Source organism: Ornithorhynchus anatinus, chromosome X5, assembly GCF_004115215.2.
Source record: "Ornithorhynchus anatinus isolate Pmale09 chromosome X5, mOrnAna1.pri.v4, whole genome shotgun sequence".
NCBI lineage: Eukaryota > Metazoa > Chordata > Mammalia > Monotremata > Ornithorhynchidae > Ornithorhynchus > Ornithorhynchus anatinus.
The window spans coordinates 22,582,045-22,599,588 of record NC_041753.1 but is presented as its reverse complement, the minus strand read 5'-3'; the positions used below and the strand labels follow the sequence as shown (position 1 = coordinate 22,599,588).

Genomic DNA, 17,544 nt, shown 5'->3' with positions numbered 1-17,544 from the left:
TAGTTTTTGGGAGGAAAAAAAACCATCTTAATTACTATGGGGAAAAAAATGGGGCAGGTGAGGGTGGGAGACAGGAGAAGGCTGGAACCCAAAACTAGAAGACTTCCAAGATGACACACCAATGCAGTATAAATATACCAAGATAGGTGTATTTGTTCACTTATTAGAAAGTTACACGTCACAACTGAGACTGCTATTTGCAAGTTTCCAAGTATTAATACAACTAGACTATGTGTAGCTAGCTCCTCTACGCGCCCAGCTTGTTTCACCTCAGAACATAATCATTTGTACTGCAATAGTCCACTCAATACTGATCAATTAGATTGTTTCTTGTCTTCTGATTTAAAATATTATAAGATGCTCCTATAAAGCTCTGATGTTATTTAAAAAGATCGATCTTTTGCCTTTACCTTTGTCTTCAGAGATTAAAAAGTCTTGCACAGAGACAAATCACCGTGCTTCGTTCCACCACACATTAAAAAAGATCAAGCATGCATGATGTTTTCGGCATTTATCTTTCCCTAACAATTTACATCATTAGATTGGTTTGTTGGCCCTATACCTATTGTATTTACACTGGCCAATTCCAGGTCTGAAAAATCTACTATCACAATTGAAATCCAGCCATTCTGATATCTTGAAAGAAAGTCAAATTGTTGGGATGGGAAACTGACGGTTGTTTTTGAATAAAGCTAACTTCCGTGCCCACACATTTCCCAAGCGATCACTCATGAAGGCACAGGTTGGTTCTCGTTCTAAGTATAAACCTTATACGCAATGATAAAATTTGATGCAAACCAAATACACTCAGTTTTAAAGCGTAGGGCTTGCATTCTTGAAAAACCCCACATTAAAGAAAACTCACGTTCAGGATGCACCCCTTGTCCAAATTCACACATACATGCACGGTCATTTCTTCCAACACCAAGTCCCACTGTATCCAGGCAGACTCATATTGTGGGAAGAACATTCCCTAACTCTGCCACTATGTTTTAGCCAAACTGTATAGTGAAATTCGTGTTCTGGCAAAACTGAGTGAACATCACATGCAACATTAAACTTTTCCCCTCAATTCAATTTAGAGGCAGTAAATCTTGAATTATTTTCCCATCTATGAACTCTACTCATAGAGACACTTAAATGTGCTGCGAGCGTTAAATTGGAAACACTCATATCAAAAGTCTTTGAAAGCCCGTAAAAGTAACAGTGTGCCCTCATGTTAATTAGATAAAAGAGCACTGTCTTAACCATAACTTGGCTGATTTGTGAATTCATTTTGACACCTTTCACTAATGGAAGATTCTAGCTTTCATTACATTTTTACCACATGTTTCACTACAGTTTACAAAAAATAAAAATACAAAGCTCACAATCCCAGAAGAGCAAAGTTAAAAATGAGTTTTTGGCAAGTCAAAGTTCCTAATTCTCTCCATTTCACTCATTATTTTGCTGTTGTATTAATCTTGATTCCTACACAGGTTGCTTGACAAGTCACTCATAATGTAAATGCTCAGAATGCTGTCAATCTATAGCTACAATGCATCCAGTATGCATCCAGTTTTTTTGGGGAACGTTAAGATTTAGAATCCCAGTAAACCCTTTTGTTTCCTAAAAACTGTAGCCAACAGAAATTAACACTCAATCTGTTATATCATACCTGATTGATAACATAAACGCCATAGTCTAGCTGTTGTCGCTGAAGGATCGGGTGGAGATAGTACAGCCAGTACTTGAGGTGCTCCTCTCGGTTTCTGAACGGGATAATGATCGCCACTTTCTGAAGGGCTTTACAGTTCTTTGGGGTAAATCGGCCTCCATTTCTCACTTCCGGATTGGATTCCTTCACAGATTCCAGATTCACTGGCTGGGAAAATTCTACTCGCAATGCACCAACTGAAAAAATAGGATGGTGAAGATTAGCATATTCATATTGAAGAGCAATTAATGCATAGGACCGCAACAAAATATTTTGTGTTCTGCTTCCTTTCCTCACTCCTTTCCTGCCCCTCCGCTCTACCCCCCCCCCCACCCACTGCATGTACCATGTAATTGCCCCTAAAAGGCACTGCCCTAGTCCTCTTACTTTTCATATCACCCTGCCCATTAGGAAGACTGAAGGAGCTCACCATCTATGAGGGGAGACAAAAAGGACAACTGAATTTAAAATGAATGTGCTATATGGCGTAAGGTCCTTGTGGGCCGGGAACGTGCCTACCAACTCTTATATTATACTCTCCCAAGTTCTTGGGACAGTGCTTTGCACACAGTAAGCGCTCAATCAATTCCATTGATAGGGTATGTGTGGTGAACTGGAAGATCTCAAGGGGGCCGGCTAGTTTAATGGACAACGCACCCTCTAGAGTTAGCAAGACTGACTATATCCTGTACTCTTTGGGAGAAGAGTTTACCTCACTCTTTGCTTTAGTTTAAGGGGACAAGTATGCCTATTGGGTAGTCAATTTGACTGATAAGAATTTACTGAGTGCCCACAGGGGACATCAGTCAAACAATGACATTTACTGAGTACCTGTTGTGTGCAGAGCACTGTACTAAGCGCTTGGAAAGGTACAATAGAGTTGATAGACAATGGAGATAGAATTGAAGTAGCATGGCCTAGTGGAAAGAGCACAGGCCTGGAAGTCAGAGGACCTGGGTTCTAATCCCAGCTCTGCCACTTGTCTACTGTGTGACCTTGGGCAAGTCACTTAACTTCTCTGGCCCTCCATTTCCTCATCTGTAAAATGGGGATTAAGTCATACTCCCTCCTAGATTGTGTGCCCTATGTGGGACAGGGACTGTGTCTAACCTGATAGTCTTATATCTTCCTCAGTGTTTAGAACAGTGCCTGGCATGCAAGTGCTTGACAAATACCATTATCATTATTAATAATGATAACAACATAGGCTGGTACTAAGATCTTATAGGGAGCCCTTGCCTTTAGAAAGCCATCAAACCAACAGAGATACCAAGCAGGCTAGCAAACACACAGATTAGAATACATTCCTCATGACAATCCAATGAAGGGCAGGTCTAAGGAAAGGATTAGGGTGTTATTGATCAGGGACAGCAACCTGAAGAAAAGGCTATATGGGGTTGGGTATTTAATTTCATTCAGTCTTTTTTTAATGGTATTTGTTAAGCGTTTACTATGGGTCAAACACTATTCTAAGCGCTAGGGTAGGTACAAGTCCCTGTCCCGCATGGGGCTCACAGTCTAGGAGGGAGTAGGATTTCATCCCCATTTTACAATAGAGGTGACAGAGCACAGGCCTGGAGGTCACAGTAGGTGGGAGAAGAACAGGTATACCCATTTTACAGTTGAGGAAACTGAGGCCCAGAGAAGTGAAACGACTTGCCCAAGGTAACACAGCAAGCAATGGGCAGAGCCAGAATTAGAACCCAGATCCTCCTGACTTCCAGGCCTGTGCTCTCTCCGCTAGGCCATGCTGCTTCTCTATGGCAAAGGAACAGAGGGAGAGGGAGGGAGGGCCTAGGAGGCAAGCTTGGTTGGAATGGAGAGAAAGACGGAGTAGGGCAGGGCCACCTTCAGCTGTCCTGAAATTTATCTGTAAATTTATATTAATTTCTGTCTTCCCCTCTAGATTATAAGGTCCTTATGGGCAGGGAACGTGTCTAACCAACTCTGTTACATTGCACATTCCCAGTGGTTAGTACAGTGCTGTGCACAAAGTAAGCAAACACCATTGACTGGTTGGTGGCTCTAGGTTCTGGGCTTCAAAAGGACTTCTGCATGTAAGTCATCACCCTATCCTGCAACATATGCAAAGGGAGGCAGAAGTGGTGAATTTTGCTGCCTCAAGGTGATGAAGTATCTGAAGCTGGTCCTGGTTAGAGAGAGTTCAGGGCAAGGTCAGGGTTGGGATCTCTATCAGTCTGTATCCTCCTGTGAAGAGGTATGGCCTAGTGCAAAGACCACAGGCCTGGGAGTCAGAGGAGCCTGAGTTCTGATTCCAGCTCTGCCACTTTTCTGCTGTGTGACCTTCAGCAAGTAACTTAATTCCTCCGTGCCTCAGTTTCCTTCTCGGTAAAATGGGAATTAAGACTGAGCCCCATCAGGGACAGGGACGGTGTCTAACCTGATTACCTTTTAGCTACCCCAGTGTTTAAAGCAGTGCTCGACACATATGGGCTTAAGGAATACCATAAAAAAATCTGTTCAGAATACAACCCAACACCCAATCGGGATTTAATGACTGTTAGATGCTAACAGTGATTTGTTCTCTCTTTTAAAAAACAAGCATGGTTCACACCTTCAGTTCTTTATAAGACTGTCCTTTTCTGTAACGGCTTGCTTGTGCGCTATATAAAAACTATACTAATCGAATGAAAAACGGGAAGAGAAATCTTTTCTGGGGGCATCTTTACAAGTATTTGGCAACACCTGAAACTACCTATTCTTTTTAAAGATTTGATTCTAAAAATGTAGCTCCACACAATCCATTTTCTAAAACTAAGTAGGCAGCTGGGATAAAAATGTAAATACCTGTTTGCAAGCTGAAAGACTTTGAAACTGCCTAAACCACTCAACCCAAACCAGGCACTCAGGATTGACTCACATCTTGTATCTTCCGCGGGCCAAGGCAGCTGCAAGCCACCTGGAGCCCCGTGAATGTGCCACACATTTACTAGATGTTGAACTGCTATTTCCTGCTGACAATCTGTGGAAGGCCAGGGAGGGGATATCTTGGAAAACTGAGTTTTACATCTTCCTTCCCCCAACTCCCTGCGAACTATAACTCTGGCCCAGGCTCTGAGAAGCAGAATCTGACTGGGGTTGGGACAACCTCCTAATTCTGCTCGAGACCCACAACCTTGGGGTCTGTTAGAACAAAACCCAGTTTTCAGGGGTGGTGGGAGAAAAGTTAGAAGAATGTACCAGATGGATTTGGGGGCAGGGGCAACCTATCATAAATCTTCCCTGGTCTGAGCCCCCTCCCCTTTGTCGTTTTGAAGCATTGACTCTATGGAGGGTCAATATGCTAAAGGGATCCCAGCCACCTCCTGCCTTCAATAGCAAAGCAAGCACTCAAAGTATGGGTCAAGTATGGATTTCAATTTTTTTTTTCTTGTAGACAAAACCAAAACAAAGAAAGGAACTTAAATGCGCATTATGTATCTTGACTAGCCCTCTCCTTTGCTTTAAAATACAGGCAACAGGAAGGACTGGCTTGACCTAGCCTCACAAGTCTGACTACTGGATTCGGGCTTGGCCCAGTTTTTGCAAAGTAGCGGGGAAATAGTCTGGACTTGCTTAGTAAAGCATCACCAAATGAAAACTGCAACATTTCACACTTAAAACACTTTCTTTTCCATTTATAAGTCACTTAAATGGTGTAGAAATGTTTAAGTGTTTTTTTGGCCAATAATGTCTGCTGTGTGACCTTGTGCAAGTCACTTCAATTCTCTGTGCCTCACAATCCCTCAGTGGGGATTGAGACTGTGAGCCCCATGTGGGGCAGGGACTGTGTCCAACCCAATTTGCTTGGTACAGTGCATGGCGCATTGTAAGCGCTTAACAAATACCACTATCATCATCACCATGGAGGGATTAAGGAACATCACGGCCTAGTGGAAAGAGTTTGGGTCTGGGAGTCAGAGCACCTGGGTTCTAATCCCGGTTTCACCACTTGCCTGCTGTGACCGTGGCCAAGTCACTTAACCTCTCTGTTTTGAATAGGGATTCGATACTTTCTTTTCCATCTACTAAGATTGTTAGTCCCATGCGGGACAGGAACTGCCTGATCTGATGATATTGTATCTACCCCAGATCTTAGTACACTCCTAAACACACAGTAAACACTTAAATACCAGTTGTTGTTATTCTGTGGGTAGATTTTGCTACCGGCAACACCATATGACCATATCTCAGCCGTATGCATATACGTCCAACTGACTGAGCCACATCTAACTGCATTCTCATGTCCAGAACAGAAACCACCACATTTTCCTCTCCATCCAAACTGCTACCACATTAATCCGAGCACTTACGCTATCCCACCTTGCCTACTGCATAAGCCTCCTCACTCCAGTCCATACTTCAGTCTGATGCCTGGATCGCTCTTCTTAAAAAAAAAAACAAACACCTTTCAGTCTATGTCCCCCAACTCCTCAAAATGGTCAGCCATCCACCTCAGTGTCAAACAGAAACTCCTTTATCATTGGCTTTAAAGTACTCAGTCAACTTGCCCCCTCTCTTAATCTCCTCCCCCTGACTACATCATTTCCCATCTCCAAAGCCATCCTGAAAATCCACCTCCTCCAGGAAGCATTCCCTAATTTCCACTGTCCTGGCCATGTTAACCAAAAATCTCCCTTAGCACTTACACATTTAACATTTCATGGGTCTGTTCATTTCTCCATACTTAGTGCTATTACCAGTTATATTGATATTTTTCATCTTGCTCTCACTCCATTAATGCAACTTGTGTCTCTCCCCTCACCCTAATTAGATGGTAAGCTCCTAGAGGGTAGGGGCCCTGTCTTACTTTTATTATACCCATCCTAATGTACCTAGTGCAGTGCCTTGGACACAACGGGAACTCAAGTACTTTTGGATTAAGTTCTAGCCATGATATGCTATGCATCCTCTAAGCTCGCTGTGGGAAGGGAACGTGTCTACCAACTCTGTTCTAGTGTACTCTCCCAAGTGCTTAACACAGTGCTCTGCACACAGTAAGCGCTCAATAAATACCATCGATTGATCCCACTAGACTGTACGCTCCTTAAGGACAGGGATCAGGAATCATGCCTATCAACTCTACTGCACACTTCCAAGTGCTAAGTAGAGTGCTCTGCTATAGTCAGTTGCTCAATAAATGCCACTGACTGATTGACGCAGCTCCCGATCCTTACCATGGCTGAGGGTATCATCACTACCATTTACTATGTATTCACAGGATGCCCCAGGCTCTTTTACATTCTATAGGTTTTTTCACAATTTTAGTCAGAAATATCTCCTGACCTCGAGGATGTATTTATTATGGCTTGAAAAAAAAAAAATCACAAGATCAACTTTTGGAGAGCCCTTCCAGGAAGAAGGAACTTAACTCGACATGACACCTATAAAAATTTCAAACCATATCAGTGTCAGATCTAGGGGAGAGATGGGTCTGGATCCACACTAATATTTTTATGTAAATAATTCGATATGAACTGCCCAGTCTGAACCCTGAATCAGTGAGCTAAATATGGGTCTCTGCAAAGTTGAGCACACAAGAATTTAGCAGCCAAAAAAAAGGAAAGTTGTGAACCAAAGCTAACCAGAAAGCAAAAAGCAAAGAAACCAAAGCAACCTCCAAAACCACGGCAGATTATGGTATAAACTGCAAAAGGATTATAGAAAAAGAGGAATCCATTAAGTGGAACTGCTTCTTTGGAAGCAATGTTTTACTGACACGTTGTTCATTTGTGAATGCAAGTCTGTTTTTCCAAAATCTTTCTGGAAATGCTTAACTTTTAATTAAAAGTTTTATTCTCAACACCATAAAACCTGTTGTGGAAACCAACTTTTTAAATATAAATGAGCGCATAAGGCCTAGCACCTTGTCACGACAACAGGCAACTAAATAGGAAATGGGATCTTGAAATGGTTATAAAAGGAGGCTTGCTCCTAAGCAAGTCGGTGGGAAATTGTTCAGGAGGTGAAGTGATATAATAATAATAATTGTGGTATGTATTAAGCACTTACTACGTGCCAGGCAAGTACTGGAGTGGATACAAGCAAATCAGGTTGGATGCATTCCAGGTCCCACATGGGGCTCACAGTCTTAATCCCCATTTTACAGATGAGATAACTGAAGCACAAGGAAGTTATATGTCCTGCCCAAAGCCACACAACAGATAAGGGCAGAGCCCGTATTAGAACCCATTATCTTCTGACTCCCAGGCCGGTGCTCTATCCACTACGCCATGCTGTATGAACTCCCTCGGGTATCACAGTACCTGTTACTAAATGGAACACTGACTTACGATCCACTCACAATTCTCTAAGCAACCTTTATTCTTTTGATTGTCTCATTCTGAAGGATCTGTCAGCTTCTTGTGGGCAGGGAATGTACCTACCAACTCTCCCCCTCTAGACTGTAAGCTCGTTGTGGGCAGGGAAATGTGTCTGTTCCCAAGCATTTATAGTACAGTGCTCTGCACACAGCAAGTGCTCAATAAATAAAATTGACTGTTGTAGTGTACTCAAGTGCTTAATACCATGCTCTGCACAAAGTAAGTGCTCAATAAATACCATTAATTAATAGTAAAGATAATAATGATGGTACTTGTTAACACTTACTATGTGTCAAGCACTGTACTAAGAGCTGGGGTAGATACAAGCTAATCAGGTTGTACACAGTCCCTATCCCACATGGGGCTCAGAGTCTTCACCCCCATTTTACAGATGAGATATTGAATGAATGAATAAGGCACAGAGAAGTTAAATGACTTGGCCCAAAGTCACACAGCAGACAGGTGGCAGACCTGGAATTAGAACCCAGGTCCCTCTGACTCCCAGACCCATGCTCTATCCACTAGGCCATGCTGCTTCTCTGATTGATCTGATGCAAAGGCACGCCAGAGGATTGGGGTGTGTGTGTAATTCATTCAATAGTATTTATTGAGTGCTTACTATGTGCAGAGCACTGTACTAAGCGCTTGGAATGTACAATTCGACAACAGATAGAGACAATCCCTGCCCATTGACGGGCTTACAGTCTAATCGTGTAATGCTTTTTGGGCAGGACAGGCTGGCCAGCGTCATCAATCTGCCCTCTCCTGCCCTTTGGAGACAGACAGGGGCTAGATTTGGAGTTCCTTCCACCTCTGGACCCTAGTGGGAGCGAGCCTCACATCCTGGGCCCTAGGGGGACTTGGAGGGTTCACAGCAGCTGAGGCAGCAGTGTCAATCCCATGGGATCAGTTGACCCAGCTGCCTTGATGCTTTCTCTTCTGCCACTGGTGAAACAGCGGGGCTCCGGACTCAACTGGCCTGTCCTGGCCCACCAGAAGAAGCATCGTGGCCTAGTGGATAGAGCCCAGGCCTGGGAGCGAGAAGGACCTGGATTCTAGTGCTAATTGTCCTTTTTCCTTCCTCTCCCTCCCCCATCTTCTCTTCCCCTGTTTCCCATTCAAGTGTTAATTTATTTACCTAGTTTTGTTTTTTATCATTTCTATCTAGCTCTCATCTATTGTATATTTAGCTCTTTTGTGTCAGCTCCTTGAGAGCTGGTATGTTCCCCAGGGCCTATCACAGTACTCTGCATGTAGAAGGTGCTGTTACTGCTGAAGCTCCCCTCCTTTCAGCCTCAGGTTTTGGGGCTCCAGGCCCAGGAAAAAAGGCTTTTCTCTCCCCCACTGTTGTATTGTGCTCTCCCAAGCACTTAGTACAGTGCTCTTCACACAATAAGTGCTCAATAAATACCATTGATTGACTAAGCCCTGCAGCCAACTAGAGAATTCTGAATGGCCTGGTTTCTGCTTCAGGAAGCCACATCCCCTCAAACCTCCACCCCAAGTTCGATCTCCACATGAAAAACAAAAAAAATTGGCATGCCTGACCTACAGTCCACCTAGGGTCATCTATCTCCTCCACCAAGCAGTATGGGCTAGGGGATAGTGCCCAGGCCTGGGACTCAGAAGGACCTGGGTTCTAATTACACCTCCACTACTGTGTGACCTGGGGCAAGGCCTCAGTTATCTCATCTGTAAAGTGGGGATTAAGACTGTGAGCCCTATGTGGGACAGGAACTGTGTCCAACCTGATTAGCTTCTATCTCTCCCCCTCCAGGCTGTGAGTTATGGGCAGGGAATGTGTCTACCAACTGTTTCAAGTGCTTAGTGAAGTGCTCTGCACATAATAAGTGCTCAAAAGTGACTGATTGATCAATCTACCCCAGCACTTAGTACAGTGCCTGGCACATAGTAAAAGTTTAACAAGTAACATTAAAAAAAATTTTCACTTTTTGATGAACTGATTTTTGCATGGTGATCCAGTTTTTTGGATTTGCCCATAAAATAGGCTCCTAGGGTGGCCTTCTCAGTACCCTGAACTCACCCCTCCTCCTGCCTCTGAATTACCCCCTCTTACTTCTATTGCTGGAGGCTAAAAATAAAATTAGCTGTGTTAGGGCCCTGGAACAAGAGGGGATAAATATTGGCCTAGAGGTTTCTGGAGTACCACTGCACAGTTCTGAGAGGCCCTGGTTGGTGGCTTATGGTTTTGGCTCTAAGGTCTAATGTTCATTTTTTTTCCCATTATTGATTGTTTTTCTTCACTTGAGCTAACTGTGAAGTTAAGCAGAAAACAATGATAGGACTCGAAGCTACTGATGTTATACAAAAACCCCCAAATGACACATTTTTGGTCACTTGGCAAGCAGTATGCCTAGTGAGTAAAGCACGGGCCTGGGAGCCAGAGGACCTGGGTTCTAATCCTGGTTTGGCCACTGCCTGCTGTGTAATCTTGGACAAGTAACTTCACTTCTCTGTGGCTCAGTTTCCTCAACTGCAAATGGGAAATTCAAACCCGTTCTACTTCCTATTAGACTGTGAACCCCATGTGAGACAGGGAGTGTGTCCGACATGATTAGCCTGTATCTACTCCTGAGTTTAAGAACAGCGCTTGACACGTTGTAAGGGCTTAACAACTGTCATTAAAAAACCCCAAAACCCACACCTACATAATCGGAAGGAAGGAACTGCTGGTCAATGCCCCAGCCTTTGCTGTCACACATTCACCCACCCAGGAAGTGACACTTTTCAGCCTAGAATCCGGCCAGAAAAACAATCATATCCTACTGAATTCAACATTCAATTTCCCTTTGAAGGCCATTTGCTTCTTTGGAACTATTAGCATTTAGGTAAAAGTTTCCTGCTAAAGTTTCTCTTTGTCAGAGTTTAAGAATCTTTAAAATGCTATTTTTTTTTTAAAGGAAAAAACATGAACTTAAAGGACACCAAAAGAAAGACCCTCACAGGGGAACTTCCAGCTTATGAGCATTCCAATTTTATACTTTCCTCTTTTCACATATTCAAACTGTATCAAGGATGAGTGATAACTCATCCTCTGTTCTCTAAAAACAGGAAGTGCCTTTCAAAGGAAGTTTCAGAAATTGAAAAAAGGCAACAGTCAACCACATCCCTTCCCCCTGTAGCTCAATGATTGAATTTTTTTTAGGAGAGTAATAAGAAGGCACTAATCTTGATCAGAATAGAATGAGTTATATTAGTGATAATTCACTAATGTGTCTGACTTCATATAATCAATGTACACACACAGAGATTTCAACATTGCTTCCCACCAATCTTTGAAAGTTCACATTTCCACAAAAACTCAAACATTGACAGACTGTGACCACTTTTTTCTTTTTCTGCACGATGAACAAGATATTTGTAGGTTTACATTTCCAAGTAAGCTCAAAGAACTCCCCTTGCAAAAAGATTATTCAGAAAATTTCACACACTTGAATAAAATGTCTTAATTTTCAAATCTGAGATGGTTTCAATTATGAAGTAATTTCTTGTGAACATAAGTGACCCCTTCACTGCCCTGAAACCCCAGATTCCCAAGATAAACTTGGGTTCTGTTCTGATCCAGAAACCTCTGAATCCAGAATTCTGAAATAAGATCCAGATATCCCTTTCCCCTCCATTTACCTAAGAAACAAAAGGAAAAAAATCCCCCGAAAATCGATCATCTGAAATTGACATCCTGTGTGAAAGCAATCAAACATGGGCATTTGCTACACATTCACCCTTCCTAAAGATCTCGGTTTGGCTACTGCTAATGGTCTGGAAATTTACATTTCTCTGTCATATTGTACTCTCCCAAGTGCTTATTACAGTGCTCTGCACACAGTAAGTGCTCGATAAATATGATGGATTGATGGACTTTTTAATTGTGAGACTGTGACCTTGTAGTGGGCAGGGATTGCGTCTCTTTATTGCTGCACTGTACTTTCCCAAGTGCTTAGTACAGTGCTCTGCATACAGTAAGCGCTCAATAAATATGAATGAACGAATAAATAACTGGCAGGAGAAAAATCTTCTCACCTTAAGGCTATGCTTAAGCCTCCTCTATCTTTAGACTTGGATGCCTTGAAATTCCATTCATCCTAGCACTTTCAATACTCCACACAAAACTTCTCACTCTAGGCTTCAAGGCTCTCCATCACCTTGCCCCCTCCTACATCTCCTCCCTTATCTCTTTCCACTGCCCATCCCATACGCTCCGCTCCTCTGCCGCCCACCTCCTCACCATCCCCCGGTCTCGCCTATCCCGCCGTTGACCCCTGGGCCACGTCCTCCCGCGGTCCTGGAATGCCCTCCCTCCTCACCTCTGCCAAACTAATTCTCTTCCCCTCTTCAAAACCCTACTTAACACTCACCTCCTCCAAGAGGCCTTCCCAGACTGAGCTCTTTTCCCTCTGCTCCCTCTACCTCCCCCTTCACCTCTCTGCAGCTAAACCCTCTTTTCCCATTTCCCTCTGCTCCTCCCCCTCTCCCTTCCCATCCCCTCAGCACTGTACTCGTCTGCTCAACTGTATATGTTTTCATTACCCTATTTATTTGGTTAATGAGATGTACATCGCCTTGATTCTATTTATCTGCCATTGTTTTAATGAGATGTTCATCCCCTTGATTCTATTTATTGCTATTGTTCTTGTCTGTCCGTCTCCCCTGATTAGACTGTAAGCCTGTCAAAGGGCAGGGACTGTCTCTATCTGTTACCGATTTGTACATTCCAAGTGCTTAGTACAGTGCTCTGCACATAGTAATCACTCAATAAATACTATTGAATGAATGAACTATCCTTGAGGGAGATAAACTTTATTCAGTCATAGGTCAATTTCCCAAAGTGAGTTTCTTTTGTATTTGGTCATTCTTTCTTGCTTTGTTCCCAACCCAACTTTTTTCTGATTTTTGAAAATCATGCTTGTTATACTGTATGTAGCAATCAAATGCACAGCACCCTATTACCTCATCTGTAGGAAATTCTACATTTTACTTAAAAAGAGTTCAATGCATTTTTTTTAAATGTTGTGAAGCTCCATAGAACACTCTACAGAATTTGAAGAACCTCAGAGCTTCTCAGAAAAAAGAAACAGTTGATTTTTGATTTTGGGAGTTTAAGGATTCCCTTTTTAGATTATCTAATTTCAATCAATCAACAGTATTTATGGAGCATTTATGGAACTTGCCGATTGCAGAAACTGTATTAAGTGCTTGGGTGCGTACAATACAACAGGGTTGGTAGATGAGTTCCCTGCCCACAACAAGCTTACAGTCTAGAAGGGGAGACAGACATCCATATAAATGAAGTATGACTATGTACATAGTCAACCATCAATGTATATACACTCAGTTACAACAGAACACAAGAACGCAACCTTCACATCATAGGAAAACTGGGTCTGTGTGTCCTCTTGGAATATTTACTTCCTTACTCCAGTTTTTCCCTTCTTTCTTCACTTCACCCTTCCTTGATATGGAATATGAACTCTATTATAAATGTTGCTAGAGTGAGCATAATATAATTTTCTTAAACCCTAGGTGCTACCAAATGGGATCATGGCACCAGCAGCGCAGGATACAGAGGCAGGTCAGAGGAGTGGAAGTGGTGGTTTCTAATCCACTCTGCTATAATGTCTGTGCTGCTTGTTGAGAGAAAGGGGGCCTCCAAAGTTCCCCTTTCTGGGGTTCCTCTAGGTCAAAAAGGGCCCCAAGGACTCCCTTGCTCTCTAGTAGCCTGGGATTTAGAACAGAAAGCAAGAAAACAATAATCAGCTCAGCTCGTTGAGGGCAGGGAATGTGTCTGTTATAGTGTACTCTCCCAAGAGCTTACTACAGTGCTCTACACACAATAAGCACTCAATGAATATGATTGAATGAATCTCTGAGGTCCCTAATAGTAACTGTAGTATTTGTTAAGCACTTACTATGTGCAGAGCCCTGTACTAAGTGCTGGGGTAGATACAAGATAATCAGGTGCCACATAGGGCTCACAGTCTAAGTAGGAGGGAGAACAGGTATTGAATCTTCATTTTCCAGATGAGGGAACTGAGGCAAAGAGAAGTTGAGTGACTTGCCCAAGGTCACACAGCAAAGTGGTGGAGCCAGGATTAAAACCCAGATCCTCTGATTCCTAGGCCTGTACTCTTTCCACTAGTCCCTACAGCTTCTCTACTAGCTCCCTACTAGGATTTTTGCAGCTATTTATCAGTACTGGAGAATTCCCCCAAATTGGGACTCTCCAGGCAAATTTTTTCATGGTATATGTTAAGCACTTATTATGTGCCAGGCACTCTACTAAGTGCTGGGGTAGATACAGGTTAATCAGATTGGACACAGTCCATGTCCTATATGGGGCTCAAAGTCTTAACCTTCATTTTACAGATGACATAACTGAGGCCCAGAGAAGTGAAGTGACTTACCTAAGGTCACCCAACAAACAAGGGGCAGAGCCTGGATTAAAACCCAGGTCTTTCTTACTCCCAGGCCCATGTTCTACCCACTAGGCAAGCTGCTTCCCTGAATAACTGCTGAATACAGCTTTTGATAAGCACACTACCATCCAAGGGACTAATTTGGTTGTCAGTATCTATCAGGCATAACAATTTCATCAAGACCTGTACCACTGTGGCATGGCTTAGTGGACAGAGCAGGGGCCCGGGAGTCAAAAGGTCATGGGTTCTAATTCCGGCTCTGCCACTTGTCTGCTGTGTGGCCTTGGGCAAGCCGCTTAACTTCTCTGTGCCTCAGTTACCTCATCTGTAACATTAGGGTTAAGACCGTGAACCCTATGCGGGTCAAGGACTGCATCCAACCCAATTTGCTTGAATCCACTCTAGTGTTCAGGACAGTGCCCGGCACACAGTAAGCAACTAACGAATACCTGGGTTTGTTTTTTTTTTTTTTTAAGACACAACTGGTTCCTGAAAACTGCATCTTAAGTCAAAATCAATTTTCCAACAGGAACAATGTTAGAAATGAAGATCAGATTCTGAACCATGGCCAGATCCCCCAATTTTACTAAAACGATTCAGGATTATGTACTCAACCATTACAGATGAGAAATGGAGCTACATTAATATGATCTCTGTTTATAATACCAATACACTGAACACCCCCCCCCAAAAAAAAAGCCACAAAAAACTTCAAAACAGAGCGTGCTAAACATAGTACTGTACGATGTCCATCAACTCTATCTACAAATGATCCAAAAGGCACAGACAGATTAAAAAAAAAAAGGACCTATAGTATATAGAAGTGACCTGCAAAAACTTATTGATGAATCCCTCTGCTGTAGCTGCTGAAAGTCACCCAGCTTTCCAGGGTTTCAGGCAAGCAGACCAGCAGGCAGGTAAAGGGATGAAACACCAGTCAAGCAATGTTGAGGTGGGTGGCAGGGGGTCTCTCAGCCCAGGCCAACAGAGGCGAAAGGAGAAAACAGGGGAAAGCCTAGAAGAACAGTGAGGAGCTAGATGTGAGGGGGTGCTCATATGAGCTGGGGGTGATGCTGTGGCATCACTACAAGCAGTTCTAGTGTGGGTCGGGTCCTCCGGGGGAAGAAGCTGAGGGGAGACACTGGCCAGGCAGATCTGGGAGGCGACGGAGGTCTTGACGTTGCTCCAGCAGCTATCGCTTGCCCTTCCCCAGCTCCCCCACCCCCTCACCTCCCCCTGGGCCCAAGGGGGACCCTTCCTGGCTGGGAGCCAGTCTCCCAAAGCAGTGACCCAGTGGAGCAAAGGGTGGCTCCACTTCACCCCTTTAGCCCCTCCCCCACAGCAGCTGGTCCCTCAGTGACCAAACAGCTGGACACAGGGAGGACAGGCTGCAGAAAGGGAGGGGGTAGGTGCATGGCACTCCCACAGGGAAGACAGGATGTTTGGGGGAGGTCGACTGAGCAGGGCCTCCCCTCAGCCGCTGCCATCAGAGACCCACATTGGGATCAGGTGGGTGGGGGGACAACCCAGAGGCAGGCCCAGACTGGGTCTTCAGCCTTGGGGAGGACGAGAAGGGGGCTAAAAGCCACTAGGGAAGCCCAAATCAAGGTTGCTGCTGCCCTTATCATGGTCGCCACTGGCTCCCTCCAGGCACCTCCTCGGGCCTGGGCCGGGCCCCCCACTCCAGGCTTTTAGCCTTGGAAGTGACCGGGACCAGCGGCGAGAGCAGCAATGATCAGGGAGTGGAGATAGGGAAGAGGATTGGAGCTAGAAAGTTGTGAGGAGGGAGGGGGGCGGGGTGTCAAAATACTTACCTTACAAGCCCGGCGCTGTAAAGTTGGATCCGACGGCGGAAACCTGAAACGGGGTGCAAATTCAGAGACGTCGAAGTGCCGTTCATCACAGCTCGGACTGTCGCCAAGTCGAGGATTTCCCATATACAGAGTCTACTTTCATACTCATTTTAGAGAAATTTAGTCTCGCACGAATTGGATTGTCACATGATCTCATCGTCCTTTTGGGGGCTCATCTGTGTACCCTTTATTAAATTCTTTTATCTTTAAAAAAGAAAATTAGCTGGTTGGATATTTCACAAGTTCTCTGATCTTCCCTCTTCACATTTAATTTATCGGGAATGGATTTCCTTCCTATGATATTAGAGAAGTAAAATTAAAACACAATGACAAAATGCATACGGAAAGCAGGACAATGTCGATCACTTAAATCGCCTCCTTCATAGTTTCAATAAGGGATTTTTATTTTCACTTCAAAAATGAACAAAATATAGATTGACAGTGGCAACTCTCTCTTTTCAGTTGTCCTTAATAGTGTCGTCGTTCATTCCATAGTTCACCGAATTTGTCAAACGTTTAATTTCTAAGCTTGATTCCAAATCTTCAGCTTCTTTTACTCAGTCCACCACTAAATCCCAATTTTGTCCAGCATGCAGTTGAACTGGAAAGAATATGGTCCAGCTGTTTAACGTCTGTCTGGCTGCTCAAACCACCGATTGTGATAATGAATCAACTGCCTGCCCTTTTAGCCGCAAAAGACTCTGTGGCAACTTGAATTTGAAAGTAAGCAGACTAGGAAATGTCTGAAAAGGAAAGGTTTTTGCCCTCCTCATCTGCCTTCTTTCTCAGGCGGTGCTACTGGTTTTCAGGCTCTTAGTACAGTGCTCTGAACATAACAGGCACTCACTACATATCACTGATTGATTGTCCGGGTATACATTAAAAAAAGAATCCAGTGTTGCAGGGGATTGAGAGAAAAGTGAGCCTGTGGAGATTAAGACTGTGAGCCCTGTGTGAGACATGGACTGTGTCCAACCTAATTAGCTTGTATCTACCCCAGCACTTGATACAGTGATACCTAGCGCTTAGCACAGTGCTTGGCACATAGTAAGCGCTTAACAAATACCATTATTATTATTACCCAGGCATTCTCCCCATTTTAGTTATCCAAAATAGATTTGACCCAATTATTTGGGACTCTGAGGTATTTTGGTCTGATTTACTGAGCGCTTACTGTGTCCAGAGCATTGCATTAAGGACTTGGGAGGGTGCGATCTATCAGATTTAGCATATTCCCT

The 17,544-nt window shown here is 43.7% G+C and overlaps 1 protein-coding gene across 1 annotated transcript in view; it reads right to left on the bottom strand.

Moving 5' to 3' along the window:
• B4GALT1 (beta-1,4-galactosyltransferase 1) overlaps positions 1-17,544 on the bottom strand; it is a 70,432-nt gene that overhangs the window by 27,957 nt on the left and 24,931 nt on the right. Inside the window, exon 2 of the mRNA XM_029055799.2 lies at positions 1,658-1,893. Coding sequence (XP_028911632.1) covers positions 1,658-1,893 — 236 coding nt within the window. The remainder of the gene's footprint in view (positions 1-1,657; positions 1,894-17,544) is intronic.